The sequence below is a fragment of the Carcharodon carcharias genome, chromosome 7, assembly GCF_017639515.1.
Source record: "Carcharodon carcharias isolate sCarCar2 chromosome 7, sCarCar2.pri, whole genome shotgun sequence".
Lineage (NCBI taxonomy): Eukaryota > Metazoa > Chordata > Chondrichthyes > Lamniformes > Lamnidae > Carcharodon > Carcharodon carcharias.
In genome coordinates, this window is record NC_054473.1 from 125,473,146 (window position 1) to 125,499,093 (window position 25,948).

The 25,948-nt window shown below is 43.6% G+C and overlaps 1 protein-coding gene across 10 annotated transcripts in view; it reads left to right on the plus strand.

Moving 5' to 3' along the window:
* Nucleotides 1-25,948, plus strand: part of nlrc5 (NLR family, CARD domain containing 5) — a 211,434-nt gene that overhangs the window by 60,899 nt on the left and 124,587 nt on the right. For 9 of the 10 annotated variants that reach the window (XM_041191229.1, XM_041191233.1, XM_041191228.1 and 6 more), the window contains 9 exons: nt 2,184-2,255; nt 3,607-3,747; nt 5,269-7,018; nt 15,892-15,975; nt 16,921-17,004; nt 17,097-17,180; nt 18,398-18,487; nt 21,304-21,366; nt 21,462-21,530. In XM_041191229.1, coding sequence (XP_041047163.1) covers nt 2,184-2,255; nt 3,607-3,747; nt 5,269-7,018; nt 15,892-15,975; nt 16,921-17,004; nt 17,097-17,180; nt 18,398-18,487; nt 21,304-21,366; nt 21,462-21,530 — 2,437 coding nt within the window. The remainder of the gene's footprint in view (nt 1-2,183; nt 2,256-3,606; nt 3,748-5,268; nt 7,019-15,891; nt 15,976-16,920; nt 17,005-17,096; nt 17,181-18,397; nt 18,488-21,303; nt 21,367-21,461; nt 21,531-25,948) is intronic. The other variant, XM_041191236.1, reaches the window with a different exon arrangement.

Genomic DNA, 25,948 nt, shown 5'->3' on the forward strand with positions numbered 1-25,948 from the left:
GATTTTTGTTTGTGTAGTGACATAAATACTCAAAATGAATAATCCAAATAAAATCCATGGATCAGTTACTATGGGCAGAGTATTCTCCCCCATCAGGAGGGATGTTTAGGAGCGGGTGCGCGGAGACACGCCTCCAATCAGCACCCCAAATCAGGGATGTGCCGCCATTTTACGTGGGTGGGCCTTAATTGGCCCACCCAGCGTAATGTCCACAAGGAAACGCTATGCGCTCCCTGTGCGGGCAGTGGGGAGGGATTCCCTGAGCCAAGAGTGCACTCTTTCATGCACAAAAGAGCTCACTCATCTCCTTGAGACTAAATGCTGCCTCAGGGAGATCGGCTCCACAATAAAAAAATCTTAAAAATAGAAAAAAAAAATTCCCTGACATGTCCCCTCATGTGCCAATGTCACGTGAGTTGGGACATGTCCATCACTTTTAAATACACTATTACTACATTTTTAAAAACTTACATGAAACCTCATCCCGCCAGTGGATGAGGTTTCATACTTTTTCTAATGCCCGCCAGGGCTCCCGGCCTGCCTGCCAACCTTAAGGTTGGACGGACAGGTCTACTAATTACTTTAATGAGTTTGTTAATGGCCTCAAATGGCCATTGACAGGTCGGCGGGTGCACAGCTGATTCTGCTGCGTCCCCGCCTACCTGAAAATTGAAATGGTGCACAGTGACGTCGGGAGTTCCGCCCAACGTCATCCCACGTCATTTTACGCATCGGCGAGCGGGATCCACCCCCTGCTCAACGACCGGGAAATCCCGGCCTATGTGATGGTGCAAAAACTAAGGAATGTAATGAACCTGTCTTTAAAACAAAGATGAAAACGCTGTTGTCTATTTATTTTTAATTGGAGATGTATTTATTATTCTCTTATGATCTCGGGATGAATTAAATGAGTGCCTATGGGCTGGGATGTGACAGAGGCTGACTATTTTATTAAAATAAAATGCAGATGTTGAACATTGAACTTCCCCAAGCCGATCTCATGCAGATTCCACAGCACTGGCAGGGGCAGAGACTTGACATTAGGCAAAGAAAGAGAGTAGAAGGCTTTCATTCATTCATATAGGAAATATGGCAGTTAATTCACAGCAAAGCCCCGCAAACAGCAATGACGAGATTATATTTTTCACTGATGTTGATTGAAGGATAAACACTGGCCAGGATGTTGGGAATAACTGCCCTACTTTTCTTCAAAGCCATGAAGTGGGAACTCTTGCATCTCCCAGAGAGGGAAGATGGGGCCATGGTTTAACTTCTCTCCCAAAAGAAGACACTTTTGACAGTACAGCATACTGCTGTGGAGTTTCACCCTAACCTTTATGCTCAAGTCTATGGGCTGGTACTTGAAACCACTACCTTCTGACCCAGAGGAAAGAGTGCTACATTTGAGCTATGACTGAGAATTAACTAGAATAGATAATTTTTGGATAATATTTGTATGTATCTCTTTCTCTCCCTTGGCCTCTCTGTCTCTCCCTTTCTGGTCGGAATTTTCCGTCCCTGCCAGCGGCTGGACTAGTGGTGGGTGGGCATGCAGAATACGACAGGATGAAAAAAATCCAGTTCATTATGGCGGGAACTTGCAGTTCCAACTGTCCTGGCGGGATAATGGTGGTTTTCCATTCCTGCTGAAGGCAGTTGGGAAACCGTTTAGCATATAATTAATAGAATTTAAATGAGCTCACTCTCCTCACTCACTCACTCTCTCTCACTCTCTCTCTCTCACTCTCTCTCTCACTCTCTCTCTCCCTCTCTCTCTCACTCTCTCTCTTACTCTCTCTCTCCCTCTCTCTCTCACTCGCTCTCACTCTATCTCTCTCCCTCTCTCACTCGCTCTCACTCTATCTCTCTCCCCCTCTCACTCACTCTCACTCTATCTCTCTCCCTCTCTCTCTGTCACTCAATCACTCTCACTCACTCACATTCTCTCTCACTCCCTTTCTATGAGAGAGAGAATCTTTATATATGTGTGTGAATAACTGGTTGTAAAATATGGAATATTACATAAATAATTTACAAGTTAGCATAAATTTGACATGTATGGCAGTTTTTGAAATGTGCTGACCGAACGGCCAGTAATCTGAATAATCCCAGGTTGCCATGAACCAACTTCCCTGCTTAGTCTGTTCGGTAATGTGTCATTAATATTTTGACAACTTCTTTAGATGCTGGAAGAAAACGGAAAGCAGCACAAGTGGCAAACCCTAAACCTACTGAAGTAAAACGATCGAGAAAAGGTAAATCCAAGCACTAACATTAATGTGGACTATAATACCTGAGAGTTGCAACAGCACTAGCCTAAGGGTGGTTGGATCTATGGTAAGAATTTGTCCTTGGCCTATATGCTCACTCCACTTTAGACTTTGTTTTCCATGGGTTTCAGGATGACAACAGGGTTCCCAAACCCACAGTTGCCGGTGGCAGTGCTACCGGCACAGGGATATTCCTGGAGGTGAATTCCAAATTGGCTGTCTCTGAGCTCATTGTCCAATGGGTAGCCTCTCAATGCTGTAGACCCAATTGGAAGACTGGCAGCTCTGGAGCCTCAGCAGTCCCACCGGCAGAGGTGACACTGCTGAGGCAACTCTGAGAACATGCAAGTGCCTCAAAATGGAGGCACCCTCGGAGCCAAACAAATAACCAATAAGTTAAAGGGATGGAGGGGGTTAGGTGGCAAGCCCCTCGGATCAGAGGGGAAATCTCTCCGCTTGGATCATTGGAATTGCGGAGTGCCCTTTGAAGTCTGTGGCTCCTCTTTTGGGAATGCCCCAGTGGTTCCCCTTAGATGAAGGCCTCTTCCATTAAGCTGAGGGCCTCCAAATACATTGGAGTGGGGGTGCTGCTTTGCTATCAGCAGGATGCATGTGAGCAAGAAAAGCCATCCCGAATTGGAGTCTGAATTATTTCAATTTTCTGCGCACATCTGTCATGGGGTGATGCTCTCCCCCCATCCCCTGGGAAATATCCCGTCGGCAGGAATGCATCAGGGTGCAGTCCTGACGAGACACCTACCCTATTTTGCTGGATCTCCCTCACCTCCTAGCCCGCCACCCCAGGGCTTGGAAAACGTGGTGCCTATTTCAGACTGGAGACTTGCTGTGATCAGGAGCCCATGTTGCATACCAGTGCTTTATACAGCTTGGCTGCTTGATTTGATTTGTCTTGGGGACAAGCCCCATTTTATTACCCACCCCTGAATGCTCACTGCAGTCCTTTGTTGATGGTGCACTCACATTGACAGTAGGGGGATTAGCATGTGTTTGGCTGAATAATTGCACACAGTAGTTCAGGACTGTCTTGCAATGTTGAGATTGGCGACTTAGTCTGTAAAATTACCTGCTGATCTCATTGTCAATAAGCAATCTCCTGGATTGGTTTCAATCGCCTGGGTGAGTCAGAGGGAATTATCAAAGTCCTGTCCCCTTATTAACTCCGTCATTTCTTCATTTTTTTGCCTCTCTGGGGAAATTACATGGCTGCAAGGTGTGAGAAAATGTATAGTCTTGATGCTGCAGGCATCTATATATGGGGCAGGCTTGATGGTTGATTGTATATAAGCATGAAAACAGATTTCCTATTCTCTTTTAGGTAACCATTGCAAAGCAGCAGCAGTAAAATCCAGTTCTGTGGCCACTTTCACCAGCACTCTGTTGAACCCAAACCTGCTAGAAATGGACAGTACATCATTTCAAACTGGAGAAGAGTATTTGAATTTGCCAGCAATTTCAGGTCATTTTTAACGTACTATCTCTAAGTTCATTTGTTCTTTCACTTTACCAGTAGAGCAATATAGTACAAAAGCAAGCAAGTTATTCTGAACCTTTAGAAATCACTGGTTAGGGTTCAGCTGGTGTACTGTATCTAACTCTGGGTACCGTAACAACAGTGCTTTGCAAACAAATTTTTCCCACTGAGTTTCTTTTGTGCTTCTGAAACTTTGAAGTGCACTATCCAAAATATCTATATATGCAGTGGATACAAAGCATATGCACGAATTATACCTTCTAATTGATACCTTGTAGCAAGTATGGACTGAGTTGGTGTAATTTTACACTGACAGGAGTGTTGCACCATTTGACGTACAATGTATTATATAGCAGGAGGATCATTCTCTATAATACACAACCTTCTACGTTTCCCAACATTAGGAAGTAAAGAGACCTGGCAGGATTTACAAGTAGCAACATGCTAGGTGAATGGCTGGTCTTGCTGTCAATCATAAAAAATGTCCTGGTGCAGTATGTGATGGTGTTCACTAGACTCAGCAGGGAGGGAGCCCTAACTGGCATTCTAGAACAAAACTGAAGAGGACAAGGGCTTCCTGGGGTGAACAATGGGTTATGACTAATCTGGATGAACCAAGGCATTAAAAAAAAAATCAACAAAGCCTTACAAAGAATATTACTAGTATTCATTGGCCAAATGCTCATCCAGCTGTGGTGCTCCACAAACCTACACGATGACCCAGACTCCAATCCCCCATCCAATACTAGAAGCCATTTAGAGAAATAACTTTCTGGTGACTTACTACACCATAGAGAGAAGGGTAGGAGTAAAAATTAACATCTTTTTATTACCATTATAAATGTTACTTTTAATACATTTTCATCTGAGGAAAATGTTGAGGATAGCTCATGAAACCAAAGTCGGGATATTTTTGGAGCACTTTAATTTTTTCCTTCCTGCCGCCGGCTAGCTTAAGATCCTAACTTTCAAAAGAAGAATTGTGCAATTTGATTGTTTAGTGATCTGCTGCTTCTACTGATTCTTAAGCTTCCTTTGATTGTCTCAGTTAGTTGATGGCAATGTAATAGATCAATCCATATGTCAGTCACCATGAAATTATGGAGCAGAAGTGTGACACTGAGATGTGATACTTTCAGATGATTTATTCCAGCTTTGTGCCTTTGTAAGCTGCGATGCAATAAAAGAAAGACTTGCATTTATATAGCACCTTTCATGACCTTGCAGCCAATGAAGTCCTCCTCAAGTCCGGTCGCTTGTAATGTAGGAAACACGGCAGCCAATTTGCACACAGCAAGCTCTGACAAACAGCAATATCATGATAACCAGAAAATCATTTTTTAAAGTGATTTTTATAAAGGGATAAATATTGGCTGGGACACTGGGGGATCTCCCCTATAATGGATATGCACCAGATTTTTAATGCTACAGGTACATTTTTTTTCTAATATTAGGCAATTTTTTGATCCTTTGGACTCTGATGATTTTTGTGTTTTGTATCAACAGACTCTGCAGAGGATTATAAATCATTAATGATAAAGACCATCTCTCAGAAATATGAAGCCAACATCGCAAAAGCAGATGAAATGAAACAAGTGATCCTTGACCAGACATTTAGAAGCCTGACCATGAAGGATGGAAATGTGGCGAAACTGAAGGAGAGAATAGATGCTAGTCGGGATGATGTGTTCAGTTCACCAGGGCTGGAAGAGAGTCAGGACTCAGTTGCAAACCTAGCAGAGTTCCTCAACAGAAAGCATGTCTCCAATTGTCGCGTGCACATTCTACTTGGAAAAGCAGGAACTGGAAAGACCAAGTTAATGCACAAAATTTGCTATGAGTGGACGCAAGGGGCCGTTTGTCAGTTCCAGTACATCTTTTTGTTTGAGTTCCGCCAACTGAATCTCATCAAAAAAAGCATAGATCTGAAGAGTATGTTGTTTGACTTGTTTCTTCAGCCGGAAAGGAACTCCCATTCCGTATTTAGATTTATAGTAAGAAACCCAGAGAAGATTTTGATCCTGTTTGATGGATTCGATGAGTTTGCAGGGAAAGCCTCTGTCCACACCTCGGCTGTTTCCAGTGATCCCATTGCACCACTATCAGTGGGACAGTTATTTTCCAGCTTGTGTCATGGGAAACTGCTACCTGGATGTACAATTCTAATAACTTCCAGGCCCAAAGACATCCTCTGCTTGCCTTTAGATGTTGTGGGTCAGGTAGGGGAAGTCTCGGGTTTCAACCAGTGTAAAATCGAAGAATATGCCAGTCGTTTCTTCAAGAACAGTGAACACAATCGTCAGGCAACCTGCCACTTGCAGAAGAATAGGAAGGTATTAAACACGTGCTCTATTCCAGCCATGTGCTGGGTCGTTTTCCTCTGTCTTGAGCACTTGTTATCTCAAAATTGTTTAGAACCCAAGCTACCTCATACAATGACACAATTCTATATTAAGATGCTTACTGTGTTTTTAAGGAAAGGTACCAATACTAAAGTGGCAAATGTTAATACTGAAAACCAACTGCTAAACAAACACAGAGAAGAGATTCAGGGACTTTGCAATCTTGCAAGAAAGGGGCTCCAGGAGAGTAAGTCTGTGTTTTATTTAAGAGACCTCCTCTCTGAAAAGGTCACTCATTTTGCTTCCTCATATGGGTTTCTTACCACTTTTGAAGTGAAGACAATTGATCAGAACCAGGAAAACGGACACGCCTTTGTTCACTTGACCCTCCAAGAGTTCCTGGCAGCACTTCATCAGATGATTGACAGCACAATTACTGACCAAATGCTAAAGCGCAGGTTTTACCTCAAATCAAAATGGACGTCGAAGAATGATGTGAGAAATGAGTTCACTGATGCTGTTCACATATTTTTATCTGGATTAGCTTCAAAAGGATGTAAGCAATTCCTTAGTATCTTGTCGAGCAAGAATGAAGAGTGGGTGCAAAAGAAGCAGAAGGCCATTTTACAGAACTTGCAAAAGTTAGCCACCACAAATCTAACCGGGCCAAAAATAATTGAATTGTGCCACTGTGTGTACGAGACACAAGACTGTGACCTTGCGCGGGAAGTTGCAGCACATTTAAAGTCCAAATTTGAGCTTCGAAACTTCAGGCTTACTCCAGTGGATATGACTGTTTTGACTTTTGTTATAAATAGTGGAGCCTGCTGCATCTGCCTGGATATTGGAGGTTGTGCCATGGACCTAGAAACTGTCGCCGTTTTGGGAACTTGCAAGAACATTGAAATTTTTGTGTAAGTAAATGTGATCTTTAGCAGGAGTTTCCAATGTTGTTGCCATATTGTGGAGTGTTGGGGGACCTTACGTGACCTGGAATTTTGCTGCCCAATTTAACCCACAGCATTATCTAAGGCCATGTGGTCTTTGTGCCCGCCCAGCTGTGAAGGGTTTACATTTTGAGATTAACTTGTCGTTCTCAGTGAGGTGTCTCACTTGATGGGAGCAACACAGATTTAAGAATCAAACACAGAGATTATGCTGATTTATGGTGTTTGCCATTCATTTCAATTACTGGAAATCTGAGCTTGGGAGGTCACAGGCTGATTCTCCTCCGACCCTGGCATTCATTGAGCAAGTCTCCGCACCAGGAATGGAGTCTTGCAAAATATTTTCTATACCCTTGATATCAATGTTGCTGGTAATGTCTGTCCTCTCCCTCTCTTTTGCTGGCCATGAGTTTGATGCTAGCACTGGAGTTGGTTGCATATCCTGTGGACATCAGTCCAGCCTAGAGTCAACGTGGATTGATGTGGCCTGCTTCCTAGGTCGCTGGTATGATTGGACCCTCATGTCTACTGCAAATGTTGCAGACCATAGACCCACACCTTGAGTGAATCATGCCCAACCCAATTTGGATTGAGGTTTAAGTGGAATTGGCGATCCTTTTTATTGCTGTCCACAGCATGAACTAAAGAACATTTGAACACTGGAAGATAAGTCTCACTAATGTACAGATTGCCATGTGAAACATTTCATTTTCTCGGCTGGTTGATTTCTCCATCCTCTGGCCTGGGAATGTTCCTTTTTTTAAAGCATACACACACTTCAAAACCACAATAACTATCAGCCAACATGCTCCCCCACTTCACTCAACCCCTCACTATCCATTCTTTCCACCTGTCTGAAATCTACAGAATGGGTTGTGATGCTATGTCTGAAGTTATTCCTAAAGAATACTTTTGCTAGTTTGTGGCAATAGTGCACAGAGGAAATCATTCCCCAGATCCATGATTTTTCCCTTCAGTTCTTGAAGCATATGTCCAAAAGTAATGTATTGGTTTGTCTCCGTCTCCTTTCACTTGAGCTGTCACTTGGAAAATTGGTTCAAATTATCAGACTGCTTATCTGACATCCAGCATGTGAGCAGAAATTTCCTCCACTTAAGTATTGGGAAGACTGAAGGCATTGTTTTCAGTCCCCACTCCAAACCCCATTCGCTAACCACCCACTCCATCCCACTCCTTGGCAATAGTCTGAGATTAAGCCGATCTTGGTGTCACATTTGATGCTGAGATGAGCTCCTGACCTCATATATTTGTGCCATCACTTAAGACCACCTATTTTCACCTCCACAGCATTGCTGAACTGTCTCAGCTCATCTGTTGATGAAACGCTGATACGTAGCTTCCTGTCAACTTGACTATTCCAATGCACTCATGCTGGTCTCCCACATTCTACCTTCTGTAAACCTGAGGTTATCAAATACTCTGCTGCCCATGTCTCAACTCAAAAATCCCATTTCTGCCATCCCCTCTGATCACTGACCTGCATTGGCTGCCAGTCAAGCAAAGTCTTGATTTTAAAATTCTCAACTTTGCTTTCAAACCTCTCCATGGCCTCAGCCCTCCCTAACTCTGTAATCTCCTCCAGCCTCACAGCTCTCCGAGATATCTGCGTTCCTCTAATTTGGACCTCTTGTGCATTCCCAATTATAATTGTTTCACTGTTGGTGGTTGTGCCTTCAGTTGCCTTGGCCCCAAGCTCTGGGATTGATCAAGGTTTTGGTGATCTGTCCTAATATCTCCTTTGCAGTTTGGTCTCTTACTTTATTTTATAATGTTGTGATGTTTTACAGGGTTAAAGGTGCAAAGTAAATGTTGTTATTGTTGTTTGAAGTAAAAACGTGGATAGCAAAATGTAGCCTAGAGGAGACAGCTAGCTAGAAGTTAAAATGTTGGTCCCTAATTATACCAAGGGATATCAAAACAGAAACATTGAACTTTTGTCTGCATTTGTCTGTAATTCTTCTCACTGCTTGCTTAATGCTTGCATTATTAGGAGAGCAGAGTTGGTCAGAATATTGGTAGAGTTAATGGGGATAAATTCAAGTTCTGTGAGGGTACAACATTATCTTCAATGGTAAAGATAATTGAGCAGGGTTTGTAACAAGTGGCTGATCAATTACTGCCTTTTTCCTAGCCCACAAGCTTGAATTTTTCCTGCAAAATAATTTTCTTACACAAATTAAGGATGGTGACCCACTCTAGTATAATTTGGGTGTGCTAAATTAGCAACATTGGACACAGAGCGTGGCTACAACAGGGCAACAAGGGTAATAGAATAGGATTTATGCCATCATAGAGTGGAGTAGACTACACACCTGTTACTGCTCAGAATAAGATGCACCAAAATGAGTAAAATTCACTCCAACTGAGAATGCTTGTCAGCTCTGAGCATTGAATTCAGTGAAGACTCATTGAATATCAGCACGCAATCCACAATGAGGATTCAACTCTCTTATTGGAGACAGTGGAGGGAAATTGAGAATCTACCTTAATCAAAATAAGCTGTTTGTTATTCATCCTTTCCCCCTCTGGTGACAATTTGTATTATTGTTATCTGCTGTGTATTTAAAGTTCTTAAAAATTTTCTTTGTTGGTTTGTCTTCCTATTGTCCCGTCTGTTCCTTTTCATGTATCCTTTCCCCATCACACCCCCACCCCCTCCCTATCTCCTTGTTATTACTGGCAGCCTCATTCCATCACATGGAGATTCCCTATTTCCACTTCAGCTACATAGTTTCTGGGTCACTCCAGTGAAAATTTTGAGAGTCTTTGCTTTCATCCTTACTAAATTCTGACACAAGGACGGAGACAAAAGGATGATAGGAACAATGGAACATTTAGTGTATGTGCCTTTGATAGTGTCTTTTGAAGTCTCCAACTGGATATGAAGGAAGGGTCAGTCTGTCTGTTCCACAATAGGGAAATTCAAGAGGAAGGGACAGGAGCTGATGGAAGGGCTGGGAGAATGGAGAGTAATCTGTGAGCAGAGGAGCAGAAATGAAAATATAAAATGCGGAATGCAAAACTTAAATTCACAGCAGCCTGTCTTCACACTATCACACATATGCAAATGAGGCAAAAGGAGTCACAAGTAAGCAAAGTTTAAACCTGGAGTAGAGTAGCATTTTGTTTCTACCCCAGACATAAAGTTTTGCCTTGGACAGACTACAAAGGAGAAAACCAAGCAGAGGATTAGACAGCCTGCCTGACTTTCTGTTAATGGAAGGAGAATTGGGCAGCCTGACTATGGGTTTGCACCCCTCCCAGCCGCAGGCACCCCCACTGCCCCTCCCTGCCGCAGCACTCTGTTTAGCTTTCAGGCAGAGGTGAAGTTGAAATCGTATCCCAATTTCTTAAAATTCCTGGATAAATAAGCCACTAAAATAATCCAGTTCAATTATTATTTTCTTTTAAATAAAATACTGCAGATGCTGGAAATCTGAAATAAAAGCAGAGAATGCTGGAAACACTCAGCAGATTAGACAGCATCGTCAGCACTCGGTGATGTTAGAGATTTAACAGTTTACAAGCAAGAACAGAACCAGGGAACAGGAGAAACAGCAGCTCAGCATTTGATTATGCACTTTACAGCCTTCTGTCCTCAACTTTGAGTTCAACAACTTCAGATCACAACCACTGCTCATATTTTCTCGGACAGTAGGTGCTGGCAATGATTCTGCTGGAACACTCCTGATATTGCACTCCAGAAAGCTGGTTAATGAAGGATAGAACTGGAGCAAACCCTTACACACTTTGATAAGCATTTATTTCTGGTGTTACACATTATAAGCATACACCCCCTAACCCAACGACCTCATGTCTATGGGGGCATGAATGAATCCCTAGTTACCACCCAGCAGCTGCCTACAATTAAACACAAGTAATATGGGGACTGTGGCATAGTGGCAATGTTACTGGACTAATAATCCAAAAAACTCAGGCTATTGCTATGGGGTCAAATCCCACCACAGCAGCTGGTGGCATTTAAATTCAATTGTTTAATAAATCTGGAATGTAAATTGAGTCTCAGTAATGGTGACCATGAAGCTATCAGATTATCATAAAAATCCATTTGCTTCATAAATGTCCTTCAGGGAAGCAAATCTGCCATCCTTGCCTCATCTGGCCTACAGACCGAAATAATGTGGTTGACTTTTAACTACCCTCTGGCTAGCAGCCTACTTAGTTGTACCAAACCACCACAGAAAAGTCAAAAAGGAATATAACCAGACAGACCAAGCATCGGCCTAGGCACCAGGAATGACAACAGCACACCCAGCCTATGCAAAGTCCTCCATACTAACATCTGGAGGCCTGTGCCAAAAGTAGGAGAGCTGTTCTACAGATTAGTCAAGCCTGATATAGTCGTATTCACTGAATCATACCTTGCAGACATTGTCCCAGACATCACCATCACCAATCTCAGGTATGTCATGTCCTTCTTGCAGGATAGACCCAGCAGAGGTGGCAGCATAGTGGTATGCAGTCGGGAGGGAGTTGCCCTGGGAATCCTCAACATTGACTGCAGACCCTATGACTCTAGCCAAACTATTCCCGTACACCTATAACACTGGCATCCACCCGGAAATGTGAAAAATTGCCCAGGTATATGCTTCCACCAGAAACAGAATAAATCCAACCCGGCCAATTGCCACCTCATCAATCTACTCTTGATCATCAGGAAAGTGATGAAAGAGGCCATTGATAGCGCTATCAACTGGCACTTACTCAACAATAACCTGCTCACTGACGCTCAGTTTCGGTGCCGCCAGGGCCACTCAGCTCCTGACCTCATTACAGCCTTGGTCCAAAAATGGGCAAAAGAGCTGAGCTCGAGAGATGAGAGTGACTGTCCTTAACATCAAGGCAGCATTTGACTAGGTGTGGCATCAAGGAGCCCTAGCAAAACTGGAGTCAATGGGAATCAAGGGGAAAACTCTCCACTGGTTGGAGTCATTCCTAGCACAAAGCAAGATAATTGTAGTTTTTGGAGGTCAGTCATTTCAGTCCCAGGGCATCACTGAAGGAGTTCCTCAGGATAGTGTCCTAGGCCCAACCAGCTTCAGCTTATCTCCAACATAAGCTCAGAGGGGGATGTTTGCTGATGATTGCACAGTGTTCAGTACCATTCATGACTCCTCAGTGTCCATATGCAGAAAGGCCTGGACAATATTCAGGCTTGGACTGACATGTGGCAAGTAACATTCATGCCACACAAGTGCCAGGCAATGACCATCTCCAACAAGAGAGGATTAACCATCTCCTCTTGACATTCAATGGCATTATCACCACTGAATCCCCTGCTAACAGCATTCTTGGGGTTCCCATTGACCAGAAACTGAACTGGACCAGCTACATAAATACTGTGACTACAGGAGCAGGTCAGAGGCTAGGAATTCTGAAAACTCCTGATGTAATATGCTCCATTTTCCTGGATGAGTGAAGCTCCAACAACACTCAAGAAGCTCAACACCATCCAGGACAAAGCAACCTGCTTGATTGGTACCCCATCCACCACCTTAAACGTTCACTCCTTTCACCACCAGTGCACAGTGGCAGCCAGTTGATAGCACTATCAAAGGCCCCTTTCATCACTTTCCTGATGAGCAAGAGTAGATTGATGAGGTGGCAATCTACAAAATGCATCACAGTGATTCCCCAAGCCTTCTTTGACAGCACCTTCCAAACTAACAACCTCAGCCACCAAGAAGGAGAAGGGCAGCAGATACATAGGAATTCCATCACCATGATGTTCACACCCCAAGCCATACACCATCTTTACATGGAAATATATATTTGTTCCTTCACTGTCGTTGAGTCAAGATTCTGGAACTCCACAACACCCCACCCCCCCAACCCCCCCAAAAACCCAACAGCACTATGGGTGTACCTGCACCAGATGGGCTGCAGTGATTCAAGAGAGCAGTTCATCACTACCCACTTAAGAGCAATTAATGATGGGCAATGAATGTTGGCCTAGCTAGTAACACTCACATCCCATTAAAGAATAAAAATTGCAATTGATATAAGACATCTTTTATTTCCTTACATGGCCCATTACCACTCCCTTTTGATTTTTGTTAATTAAAATCACTCCTGCCTTCCATTCTACTAGAGATCTTCCCTTTTGTTCATCTACCAGCCGTGTACCACGCACACACACACACACACACACACACACACAACCCCCCCCCCCCCCCCCCCCCCCCCCCCCCGCCCCACCACCACCACCACCACCACCACCACCACCACCACCACCACCACCACCACCACCACCCACCGGCCATGTACACTGCTTGTACACTGTTAAAACTTAACTTAATCCAGTTCTGACATAAGATTGTTGACCTGACATGTGAACTGTCACTCTCTCTCCACAGTTCTTGCCTCATCAACTGAGTATTTACAGCATTTTCTGTTTATTTTTTTATTATTTTTAATTGGTCTAGCCAGAAATATGAAACTTGCATGTAGGTAACATATTCCCTTACACAATCGTATTACTCTTTCTGCAACATGAAATTTATTCAATGGAAATATTGTGCATAAGATTCATACACTAGACTGGAGTTTGCATCTGATTTTATTTGGAACTGGGAACTCCTGACTTCTTATTTGTCTTTCAATTAAAGAGCTCATGTTATGGGGCAGAATTCTCCAGTTGGCGAGCGGGGGTGGGGCCTGCTCGCAGACGTGTAAAATGACACATGGTGACGTTGGGTAGATGCCCTGACGTCACCGCGCATCATTTAGACACGGCTGCGTGCCCGCCGAACTGTCAAAGGCCTGTTAAGTCCATTTAAAACCTAATTAATTCAACTTAATGAGCTGCCCATCCAACCTTAAGGTTAGCGGGCAGGCGAAGAGCCCAGGCGGCCTTCACATTTTTCGTGAAACCTCATCCACAGGCGGGATAAGGTTTCATGAAGTGTTTAAAAATCTAAGAAAAATTTATACATTTATTCTTTGACATGTCCCAGCTCATGTGAAGTGTCACATGAGGGGACATGTTTAAAAAGTGTTAAAAAACCTTTATTTAAAATTTTAGCACTGCAACAAATCTGGTGCCTCAGGGAGTTTGCGCATGTGTGCGAAAGAGCACAGGGGACCTCTTGGGGAATCCTCTCCCACCCACACAAGGAGTGCTCAGCGCTAAGGCCCGCCCTTGTAAAATGGCGGCGTGTCCCCGATCAGGGGCGCAGATCGGGTTCGCGCCCGCCCCCGCCCCCGCACCCGCACAACCCCTCTGATGGGGGGGAAATTTATGGCCATGGATAGAAAGACAATTAATCTTTACCTCCCTTCCTTACTGCATTGTTCTGATTTTTCATTCTTAGCACCTCCATATAAGAACAGAACAAATAGGAGCAGGATTAGACCATACAGCCCCTCGAATCTGCTCCACCATTCAATACGATCATGGCTGATCTCTGGCTTCAACTCCACTTTCTCACCTGCTCTCCACATTCCTCAGTTCCCTTAGACCCCAAAAATCTATCTACTCCAGCCTTAAATGTTTATAAAAGCAAAATACTGTGGATGTTGGAAATCTGAAGCAAAGACAGAAAATGTTGGAAAAACTCAGCACCCCTGGCAGCATCCATGGAGAGAGAAAGTAAATGTTTCAAGTCCGATATGACATTCCGAAGAAGAGTCATATTGGTCTTAAAATGTTAACTCTCTCCACAGATGCTGCCAGACCTGCTGAATTTTTCCAGCATTTTCTGATAAGCATTTAGGGTTGTATTAGGCTGGCAATGAGGCACCTGGTCTTATATTTGATCAGATTAACTAGTTACACTTTTCAGCTACCAGTACACTGGCTGCTTTTAATGTTTCTTCCTTCTATTTCTGCTGCCTAACCACCGAGCAAGAGCTGGTTCAGAACAACACAGTGATACTTCAGCCACACGGCAGAGGGAGGCTCTGAGACCAGCCAGATCTCTGGAGAGGGAAATAAAACGGATGTGGGGAGGTGGGTGGGTGGGAGGTAGGATAAAGGCAAGACTTCTAGGCATCCCTTTTGCATCTCCCATTGACCTACTAAAAGTTGGATTGATGGTGGCCTGAGAGCAGGTGCCTGCTGGATCCTCTCAAGCTCTTGGAGATGATATGCGAAATTCAACTGCAGGGTAGCCTCTGCCAGTTCTATTCCAGTGATGTTCCTTGACTCCAATTCCAGTAAAATACCCTCGATCAGTGCTTTCTTTCCCATTTCTCATATTAGCTATCCTTGGGCTTCTCTGAATCAAACTGGTAACTTAATAGCAATTGGTGGCAAGTAGCAAGTGATGTTGTGATATGTGGCCTGTCCTCATTAGGAACTGGATTGAAGTGAACAGATTTCATTTAACTTCTGACCATGGTCTATGAAAAAGAAGATGCAAACTTTGGACTGAAGGGACACTGAACCATCTCTAACCGTTTGTTAAACCTTTCCTTAAACGTGGAAGGGCTGTTGAAAAAGAATATGTTTACAATTCACAGTACCACTACAGGTAGCTTCTCTATCCTTATAACAGGCTCATGGAATCTTTGATTAAAAGATTCCTTATTTCATGATACAATCCCTTCTTTAAGTGAATCTCACAAAATTTGGAGCAGGAATAAAGGTGGACTGTATCATTTTCCCTCATTCCTCAGTGGCTGCACCCATGTGCCAACAGAGAGAACCTGTGTGCAACATGTTTATGATTAATCTGGCCCAGATGATATGGGTCTGATGGTGAAATGCATGTTTATTCATGTCTGAACTCCAAAGGTTAACACTTATAAAATAGTACAAAAGAAATATGTTTTAATTCTCCCTTTTCCAATTATAGTTTCAAAAGCAGAAAATACGAGGACAAATTTGCTGGAACGTTATCTGAAATCATTCCTAAAGTCAACAGCCTAAAGAAACTTATGTAAGAAACTTATTAATTCTGTATTGTAATAGCTGTAGTGTCTAATGTAATATAATTGGAATTGCATCAGTTATATAAGGAAGGACACCAACAAAGAAATAAGTTCCAGTCCTGTAATAAAAGTGTGACCTTAGTTGAATATCACCTTATGCAAGAGATACTTTGGATACTCATCTGGTTACTATTTGGTACTACATATTGTATTTAAACCCAAGAATGAAGTTAATAAAACCTACCTCTGGTGTTAAAGGTGCATGGGACTAAAGCTCCTCTCATTACCCAGTGATGCTGAGCTATCCTTGGGTGTGCTGAGTTAGCTGAATCCTGTATGGATAGTATAATTGTACAATCACTGAGATTGGAAGGAGCGAATTGACCAGTATTCCCATTCCACCCCACTATCCAGTGACCACTACTGGAAAGTGTACATTTTTGGACAATGGATGAGGAGAGGTTGAGGCTTGGCTGTGATGTCAGGTGTTGCCCCCCACCCCCACCCCCCACATCTGTCCCCTCCTCCAATCCAACAACCTTTTGAGAGCTCTAAATTCCTCCAACTCTGACCTCTTGACCATTCCACACTTTCTTCACCCACCATTGATTGCCATCCCTGCAGCCGTCTGTACCCTAAGCCCTGGAATTCTCTCTCGAAACCTCCCTGCTGGTCCACCTCTCCCTCCACCTTTAAAATGCCCCTTAAAATGTACCCGGCTGACAAAGCTGTTAGTCACCTGTTCTAATATCTCCTTCCTGGCTCGGTGTTAGCTTTTGTCAGGTACTGCACCTGTGGACTATTTTGGGATGTTTCACTACATTAAAGGTATTACACAAATGCAAATTGTTCTTTCTGTTTACTGTGCACTACAATAGTATTAATCATTTTCCTTCTAAATTGGTATTGCTTTAATTTGGAGATATTAATGGAAACCAAACTTTTGATTCCAGCCTTACATCCTGCAGTATTAGCATGAAGGGTGCTGTCCACTTGTCTTCTGCACTGAAAATCTGTCACCATCTGGAAGAAATAAAGCAAGTATCACAAATGATTCTAACAAGTTATGTGATTCTGTTCAACTCATGCCTGACATTTCTTACCATTTTCTGCTTCAATCTTTTTCCAGCTTACAAGATAATGAACTGGGGGATGCTGGGATTGCAGTACTTGTTGATGCGCTTCCTCAAATGGGAAGCCTGAGAAAAATTGAGTAAGTAGAATTCTTATATGAGCATACGAATTAGGAGCAGGAGTAGGCCATTTGGATCCTCAAGCCTACTCCGCCACTCAATAATATCATGGCCGATCTGATTATAACCAACTGCCTACTACCAATAACCTTTCACCCTTTGTTTATCAAGAATCTATCTACCTCTGCCTTAAAATATTTAAAGACTCTGCTCTCACCGCCTTTTGAGGAAGGGAGTTCTAAAGACTCACTACCCTCTGTGAGAAAAAATTTCTCCTCATCTCTGTCTTTAAATGGGTGACCACTTATTTTTAATTAGTGACCCCTAGTTCTAGACTCTTCCACAAGAGGAAACATCCCCTCCACATTCACCCTGTCAAGACCCTTCAGGATCTTAAAGGTTTCAATCAAGTCACCTTATAATCTTCAAAACTCCAGTGGATACAAGCCTAACCTGTCCAGCCTTTCCTCATATGACAACCTGCTCATTCCTGGTATTAGTATGGTAAACATTCTCTGAATTACTTCTAAAGCACCAACATCCTTCCTTAAATATGATCTCACAAGTTACATCTAGAAACCTGAGTGGAAAGAAGGAAAATCCACTAGGGACCCAGTCTCTGATCTCCACCACCATTACACGTGGTAGGTGGGGGAAGAGCAGGCAGTGGAATCCTCCAGTGTCCTTTTAAACAAAGTCCCCTTCACTCAACCCTTTGAGCATAATTAAATAGACTTCCTGTTGCAAGGGTGATTCTGTGATCTTTAACTCTTCACAGTCCTTATTTCCTCAAACATGGGCTCCATCCTCACCAGCCCTCCACTTGATGGTTACCCCCAAAACAATCCTTTTCTTTCGCCTGGCATAGCAGCACCTGTTGTGGGTCTTCTTCATCAACCCTGGTTTTGACTGCCTCTCAGAGCCTGCGAGTCTGCAAACAGCAGCAAGAAAAGCTGCCTCCTTCTTTGTGACCAGGTGTTAAAACTCACCTCTGATTTTCAATAGGGTTTGACCTGGGCCCCTTGTCCCCCTGGCAACCCAATCACATGGGCCTATCATCAGGCATGGTTCAGTACAACTTCACATCATTCTGTTTTACCTTAAATTAAGAGCAGTTTAAAACATAACCGTCTATTAAAGTCTGGTGGTCATAACAGCTGGTCCTTACTTATACCTTTGTAAGTTTGTAAGAAATAAGAATTCTGTAAATATAACTTAAATTCCTTCTTTCCTCCAGATTGGGTGGCAATAACATCACTGTAGATGGTATTCTTAATATAGCAAATGCTATAAGCACCTGTCCGAATATCATGCATATCCAGGTCAGGTAAGAGAGATCTTTGGAGAAGATTTATACATTTGCTCATTCTCCGATATGATTTAATACAGAGTAGATCCTGTATTGTGGACTGCGTCATCCTTCTCTGTGCAGATACTGAGAATCACATATAGGTATGCAGCCCCATAAATAAGGTGGGGGGAGATTTGGGGGATTGTTGCTGGGCAGTAAGCCCTGAGGTTATTCCTATTCAGGAGGACGAGGAGACTTCAGGTAATGAGGCGGGATGGGGGGCAGGACTTTGAATTGGGTGATGGCTGTGGGCAGCAGCAAGTAACTGGAAAGGTTGAGTCGAACCCTAAGGATTGTCTCCTGCAACTGGGAGTAATTGAACTCTTTTAAAGCTTGTTTGTAAGAAATCTTTCCAACTCCATATCTCCTCATCTTGTTTTGTCTTTGACCCTCTGACCTGACCCTGAGTATGATTTCTGGAATGTAGTGGGATGATTTTTGCTGATGAATGTATCATACAATGGTAATAATAACCAGATTTGTACCAATCTGGTTATCTTCAACTTATATTGATGCTGATACAGGGCTTCTTGTGTTATAGTTTATGTTTACAGAGTAAATTCACTGTGTTCTGGCCGTGGGAGGAAGTGGGAAGGATCTGTGCTCAAAAGAAGTGTGGGTTGGGGAATTGGTGCCACAATGTTGTGGATCCATCTCTGAAACATGCTTCCTTCAAACACAGCCCCGACAAGGTAATGTGGGAATGTGGTATTGACCAATTTACCAAGGACTAGAGAAGGAAAAAAACTACATGTTTGTTATAACCAGGTGCAAATTTGTATCTCATTTAAAGCTCCTTTATGGCTGTTGCTAAATGCACAGCTCAGTATGGAACAGAGCCTAGAAAGTTCCAGCTACAGATTAACTAGATTATTCCAACGGCCTCCTGACTGATCGCCCAGCTTTCACTCTCCACAAACATTAGCTCATCCAAAAGTCTGCTGCCTAAACCCTGACTTGCACCAAGTCCTGTTCACCCATTACCTCTGTGCTCAGTGACTGACATTGGCTCCCAGACTGTCAACTCCTCCAGTTAACATATGCCAGCTAGGGCAGTAGTAAGGAAGTTACAGTCTGTCTCTCCTGCCCTCAGGATAAGGAGAAAAGAAAAGTCACCCCATTCCTAACCGCTCACAGTGACTCCTGTGGGTGAGGAGTGAGCTGAAGACAGAATTAAGTTTGGCTGTGATGCCCCCTCAACTCTCTTTTTAGACATCCTGCCAACATTCGTTTTCTAGATTTACACATGATAATAGTCACTTGGATGAGGTAAAAGGCAAAGGTGCCCATGGAACACTACCCTTGGGTGGGAAAAATATTTATTGAAAGGAAAAATATCCTCCTTGGTCCTAAAATCCTACAGTGAGATTCTGCTGGGTAAATGTCATTTAGTGGAGGTGTTTAAACAGGTCAAATATCTCTGCTAAAATAGTGGTTGCAGGTTGCAGGTAAACACACATGGGCCAGGATGTTTAGGATGATGGAGTTTCCCATCCTGCCATCCAAAGAATCGGTGGGGAACACATCCCCATCGACACTGCCTGCCCTGCAGCCCTTTCACACTCCAATGAGCATTAATTGGCTGCAGGCAAGACTTCCGCCCCGCATCTTATTGGCTGGCTGCTCTCTAGTCCCTGCAGCACCAGCAGCTGCAGTGGACAGGACTGGGGCCCAAGTCCTGGGATTCCAGGAAGAGATAAGTTTTGGGGGGTCATGGGGCAAGGAGGGTAAAGGATGCCGGGATGGGGGGGATTGGACAGTGGAGGATTTGGGTGCCGGGGGAGAGGCTGAGGAGGGCTGGGGGTTGGTGAGAGTGAGGTCCAACGGTTACCGGGCCTTAAAGGTGGGCACCTGAAGTTTAAAAGGGGGTTTCTGATGGAGACACCCCTCCCCCTCTTCCCGCCCAAGGCCTAAACCCGATTACTTTTGGGCATCTTCCATACCCGGAAACTCCTCCCGCCAGCCTAAAATTTGAGGCTGGGTGGGAAATGGCCTTTAAGTGGTCAATAATTGGCTACTTGAGGGCCTCAAGTGGGGCAAAGATGGGCGGCCCAACTGAGGCCTCGCTCACCCCAGCATCAAGTCACAGAGGTTGGGGCAGGAGCCCAGCTGGAAGCCCATGTGTGCTATTTCACGCTCATCCCCACCTACAAACCTGCCATCGGGGGAGCATGAAGTTCAGGCCATGGTCTATTTGGAAAGTGGTTTTCTGATTAAACTGTTAATCAGTGCAACTCTGTAGTCTATGTATTGTAGACTTGGGCTCAAAACTAGTTCTGACAAATGCAGAAGCATGGAAGAGAGACTGAGCTAGGCTCTGTCTTGTAGAGGCAAGCTCATCCAAGTGGTTCTCCTCAGACAGGACTCTTATTGAGGTCTGCTTCCATCTTCTGGATGAATCTTTGATGGGTCCAGGAAAAGGTTTAAGAGTCTGATTTGACTTGCTCTGAAAGCGGGAATGCTGAATCAGAACCACAGGCCCTGGAACCCTGGCTTAAGGAGATGGTGCAGCAGCAAGAAATCACATCAGGGAAACAAGGTGAAAATATCTATTGTGTATAAGCAACTAATCCCTTTAGGTTCAAATGGCTGCTACAGGATCTATGAATTCATTCTTCCACTATCTGTGTGCATGATTGTATTAGTTTATATCAGCTTTTGTCTGTTGTCATATCACAAGAATTTCAACTACATAGTCCTGGTCATTCATATTCATTGAGACACTACTCTGGAGACACTGGTGTAAAGTTGGCAAAGAATCTTCACTAATATATAAATTGAATTTCTTCCAGTGATAGTGGGAACATTGCAACAGTTCAATTTTTCACAGGCTCAACAATCACCCCAATTAACAGGTATTTCAGTTTAAAATAGAAGTTTAAAGTATAAGTGAATTGACTCTGATGGCAGTTGTGTTCCAGAATTCGCTCATTTTACTTTCACCACACAGGTCCTCCGGGTCCTTATCACCTTTGATGGAATGTGAAGGCAATCACGAGGCACTACTCAGGAAACTCAGGTAGTGGAAGCTTGCATCCTGACAACTCACTTTGCTCAGTACACACCTTGTCCAGCATCAATTCAACCATTCCAGACTGACTGTACTATGGTGCTTGGAGAACATTCTAAACTGACTGCAGGAGACTGGGGTGTGAGGGCAGGTGGGAGGTACCATTCTAAGGCGATTGCATTGCTATGGTGGAGATATGGAGAGAACATGCAGCATTCTAGTCTGACTCAAGTGTAATGTTGGAAACTGTCCTAAACCACTTTTAAAAAAATTTTGCATGGCAGTTTACTGCTGGCAAATGGATCAGTTTTCATTTAAGGCACTCATATTAACATCAGATAGTTAGGTGAAGAGTGCCTCGTACTCTGTGTTATCAAAGTCCCTCAGCCCCTTCCACTGCCTCTGATCGGGGCTGAAAAATGTATTCAGATAGGCCTGCCAAAATGTGCCCGCAGTATAGAACCAGGTGCAAGCCAGAACAAGCCAGATGTTGGCTGAAGTTGATCAGATTGTAATAAAAGACTGTACCAGTACCACCCCTGTCAGAGTGGCTTTTCCAAATTCTAGCACAAAAGGAGGCTCCTTGCATGTCACAGACACACATCAGAAAATTATGATGCCACAGTTCCTCTATCCGTACTCGTGGTGTGCAAGCCACGTGTGCGGTCTCAGAAGATGTTACCCTATTGCAGTTGTCCTACACACCGATCAGGCCTATCCACCAGCACAGAACAGTCAGCTATTGTTGAACTCGGAGTGTGTAGTGTCAGCTATGTGACAGATGGAGTTTATACAGACCCAAAAAAGCTATCCTGTGCGTGCAAGATCTTGTAAGCTGCTTAATGATATTTACCCATTTTTCAATATAAGATTTCAGTTTCAGTTTCAGGTTGAGTGCTGCCATGTCACTCCCAGGAGCTGTTAATATTGCCGAAGTCAAATCCTTGAATGTTTCATGAAATCTGCTCAGCTATGTTCTGACCCTCCACGCCACTTGCTCAATCACTCCTTTAGTACCCTTATTGATCACTTGCTCTTCAAACTACAATTGTTTGACGGTTGATCAACTGGCTGCTGTTGGAAATCACTGGCAATGGAGCAAGTGTGTTCTTTCAACAAGAGCTGATGTGGTGTCAGCATTGAATTGGCACAAAGTCAAGTGCCAGAGGGATTTTTAGATCCATTTTAAATTTGGGTGTATCAGTCTAAAAAAACATTTTTGACATAACCCTTTTGGGTTAAATCATTTCTCTGTGTGTATCTATTCCGCCCTCTTCTCTCAAATTTATTTTGTGGGCCTTAATGCCTTGAATTTCTGAGGTGTCACTGATGGTGCTGAGCCTTGCCAACAGCAACTGCAGCCTGGAATCCCGGGTACAGAGGTTCACACACCTGACTAAGCTGAAAGTTGCCTAGGTATGACCTGTCCACAAAAAGCAGGCTGAATCCAGACCGACTAATCATCAGTCTATGCTCAATCATCAGTAAAAAGATGGAAAGGGCAACAACAATGCTATCAAGAGACACTTACCCTGCAGTAACCTGTTTACTGATGTTCAGTTTGGATTCCACTAGACCACTCAGCTCCTGACCTCATTGCAGACTTGGTTCAAACATGTACAAAAGAACTGAACTCAAGAGATGAGGTGGGAGTGACTGCCCTTGATATCAAGGCAGCATTTAACCAAATGTGGCATCAAGGAGCCCGAGCAAATCTGAAGTCAATGGAAATTGGGGGGAAATTCTTCACAGGTTGGAGTCATACCTAGCATATAGGAAGATGGTTGGGGTTATTGGAGGCTAATCATCTCAGTCCTATGACATCACTGCAGGAGTTCCTCAGGGTAGTGTCCGAAACCCATACTTCTTCAGCTGCTTCATTAGTAACCTTCCCTCCATGATAAGGTCAGGAATGGGGATGTTTGCTCATGATTGCACAATGTTCGATTCTATTTGCAGCTCCTCAGATAATGAAGCAAGCCCTGAACATCATTCAGGCTTGGGCTGATACATGACAAAGTAACATTCACAACACGCAAGTTTCAGGTGATGACCATCTCCAACAAGAGAGAGAGTCTGACCATCTTCCCTTGTTGTTCAATGGCATTCCTATTGCTGAATCTCCCATTATCAACATCCTGGTGGGGGACGGTCTCTAAGGACCATAACTTGAACTGACCTGCCCTACCACATAAATACTATGGCTATAACAGCAGGTCAGAAGCTGGGAATTCTGCAGTGAGTGATTCACCTTCTCACTCCCCAAAGCTACTTGTACACCGTGCCTGCAAACGTACGATCTACAAGATGCACTGCAGCAACTTGCCAAGGCTTCTTCGACAATACCTTTCAAATCAATGTCCTCTGACATCTAGAAGAACAAGGGCAGCAAACCCTTGGGAACACCACCTGCAAGTTTCCCTCCAAATCACACACCATCCTTGACTTGGAACTAAAGCATTGTTCCTTCACCATTGCGAACATACAAAATAGGAGCAGAAGTAGGTCATTCAGCCCCTTGAGCCTGCTCCACCATTCAATAAGATCATGGCTGATCTGTTTGTGTTTCGAGTTCCACATTCCTACCTACCCCCTATAACCTTTGATTCAATTGCCCAACAAGAATCTATGTACCTCTGCCTTAGAAATATTCAGTGACCCCGCCTCCACCGCCTTCTGAGGCAGAGTTCCAAAGTCGCACAACCCTCAGAGAGAAAAAATTTCTCCTCATCTCTGTCCTATAAGGGCAACCCCTAATTTTAAAATAGTGCCCCTTAGTCCTGGACTTACCCACAAGAGGAGCATCCTTTCCAAATTCACCTTGTCAAAGGAAGGTTGCTTGCAAAATTGATATGAGCTTGTTTCTTTATTCGCCAAGCATTGATTTTTTTTTTTGTAACTACTTTTTATTTTCTGCATTAGTTTATGTTCCTGTGGATGGTGCCGCTCTTGCATATTAAAGATTTTGTTTTATACAATACAGTATTTGCCATGGTAATAGTGATTGCACCTTGCTGTTGTCAAACTGCTGAGGATGGCAGCTCTTTTGTACAGACTTCTGTCACATTCCACAATTTAGATCAGGAGATCAATTTCATCAGAGCTCACTGAATGTAGCTACCCTGTGACTGAGTTGACTGCATAGCTACATGAAGGAACAGAGGCTTTATTTGCAAGGGGAATAATGTTCTGTGTAAAGGAGGCCTCCACTTGTCGGGGCCAAAAATATTTACTGGATGTTAGATTTTCCCAATATGGAATACATTTAGTGTACAGGCCATTGAACCCAGCATCTATCTACTGACAAGTATGGTACACTGCTACACTTCAGAGCACTCCTCACAGCAGCAAGTCAGCTTAAACAGCCATCAAGCGTTATATAAAAACAAAAAAACTGCGGATGCTGGAAATCCAAAACAAAAACAGAATTACCTGGAAAAACTCAGCAAGTCTGGCAGCATCGGCGGAGAAGAAAAGAGTTGACGTTTCGAGTCCTCATGACCCTTCGACGGAACTTGAGTTCGAGTCCAAGAAAGAGTTGAAATATAAGCTGGTTTAAGGTGTGTGTGTGTGTGTGTGTGTGTGTGTGTGTGTGTGTGTGTGTGTGTGTGTGTGTGTGTGTGTGTGTGTGTGTGTGTGTGTGTGTGTGTGTGTGTGTGTGTGTGTGGGGGGGGGCTTGTTTGTCCCTACAACCACACCAAACCCCTCCACTTCTCTCTCTCTCTCTCTCTCTCTCTCTCTCTCTCGCTCCCCCCCCACACACACCTTAAACCAGCTTATATTTCAACTCTTTCTTGGACTCGAACTCAAGTTCTGTCGAAGGGTCACGAGGACTCGAAACGTCAACTCTTTTCTTCTCTGCCGATGCTGCCAGACCTGCTGAGTTTTTCCAGGTAATTCTGTTTTTGATTAAGTGTTATATTCCTGATGGCCAGTTGGTGAAATGAGAAACCAAAGCCAGTCTTTACTTGGAATATAATAATTCACAGAGTGAAACATCACAGATATACATCTCCTCCTGACTCAACTCTTGTGTCAATAAGTCTCTTTATATGTGTTGAAGTGACCATTTGGTGTATGCCCTCCACCTGTATGTGCTTAAACTCAATTGACACAATTAACATCAAGCTCCAGCTTCTCATTGTTGGTTAGCACCATTCCAACAATGCAACTGTGTCTAAACTTTCTAAAATAAATATTCATTGGCTGCAAAACGCTTTAGGATGCCCATCAACCTCTGCAAAGCTCCATGTTGGGTTTTTCTTTCACCTAAGTTTAATTTTGCATCTTTTCTCCTAGCCCTGTCATGCTGCCTTGACAAAGGTTGATTAATACTTAAAATCTATTTTGAACCTTTACAAAGATTGAAGCAATATTTATCCCTCCATGAAGCCACTTTCCATTAAGTAGGTGCATCCCTTCAGCTG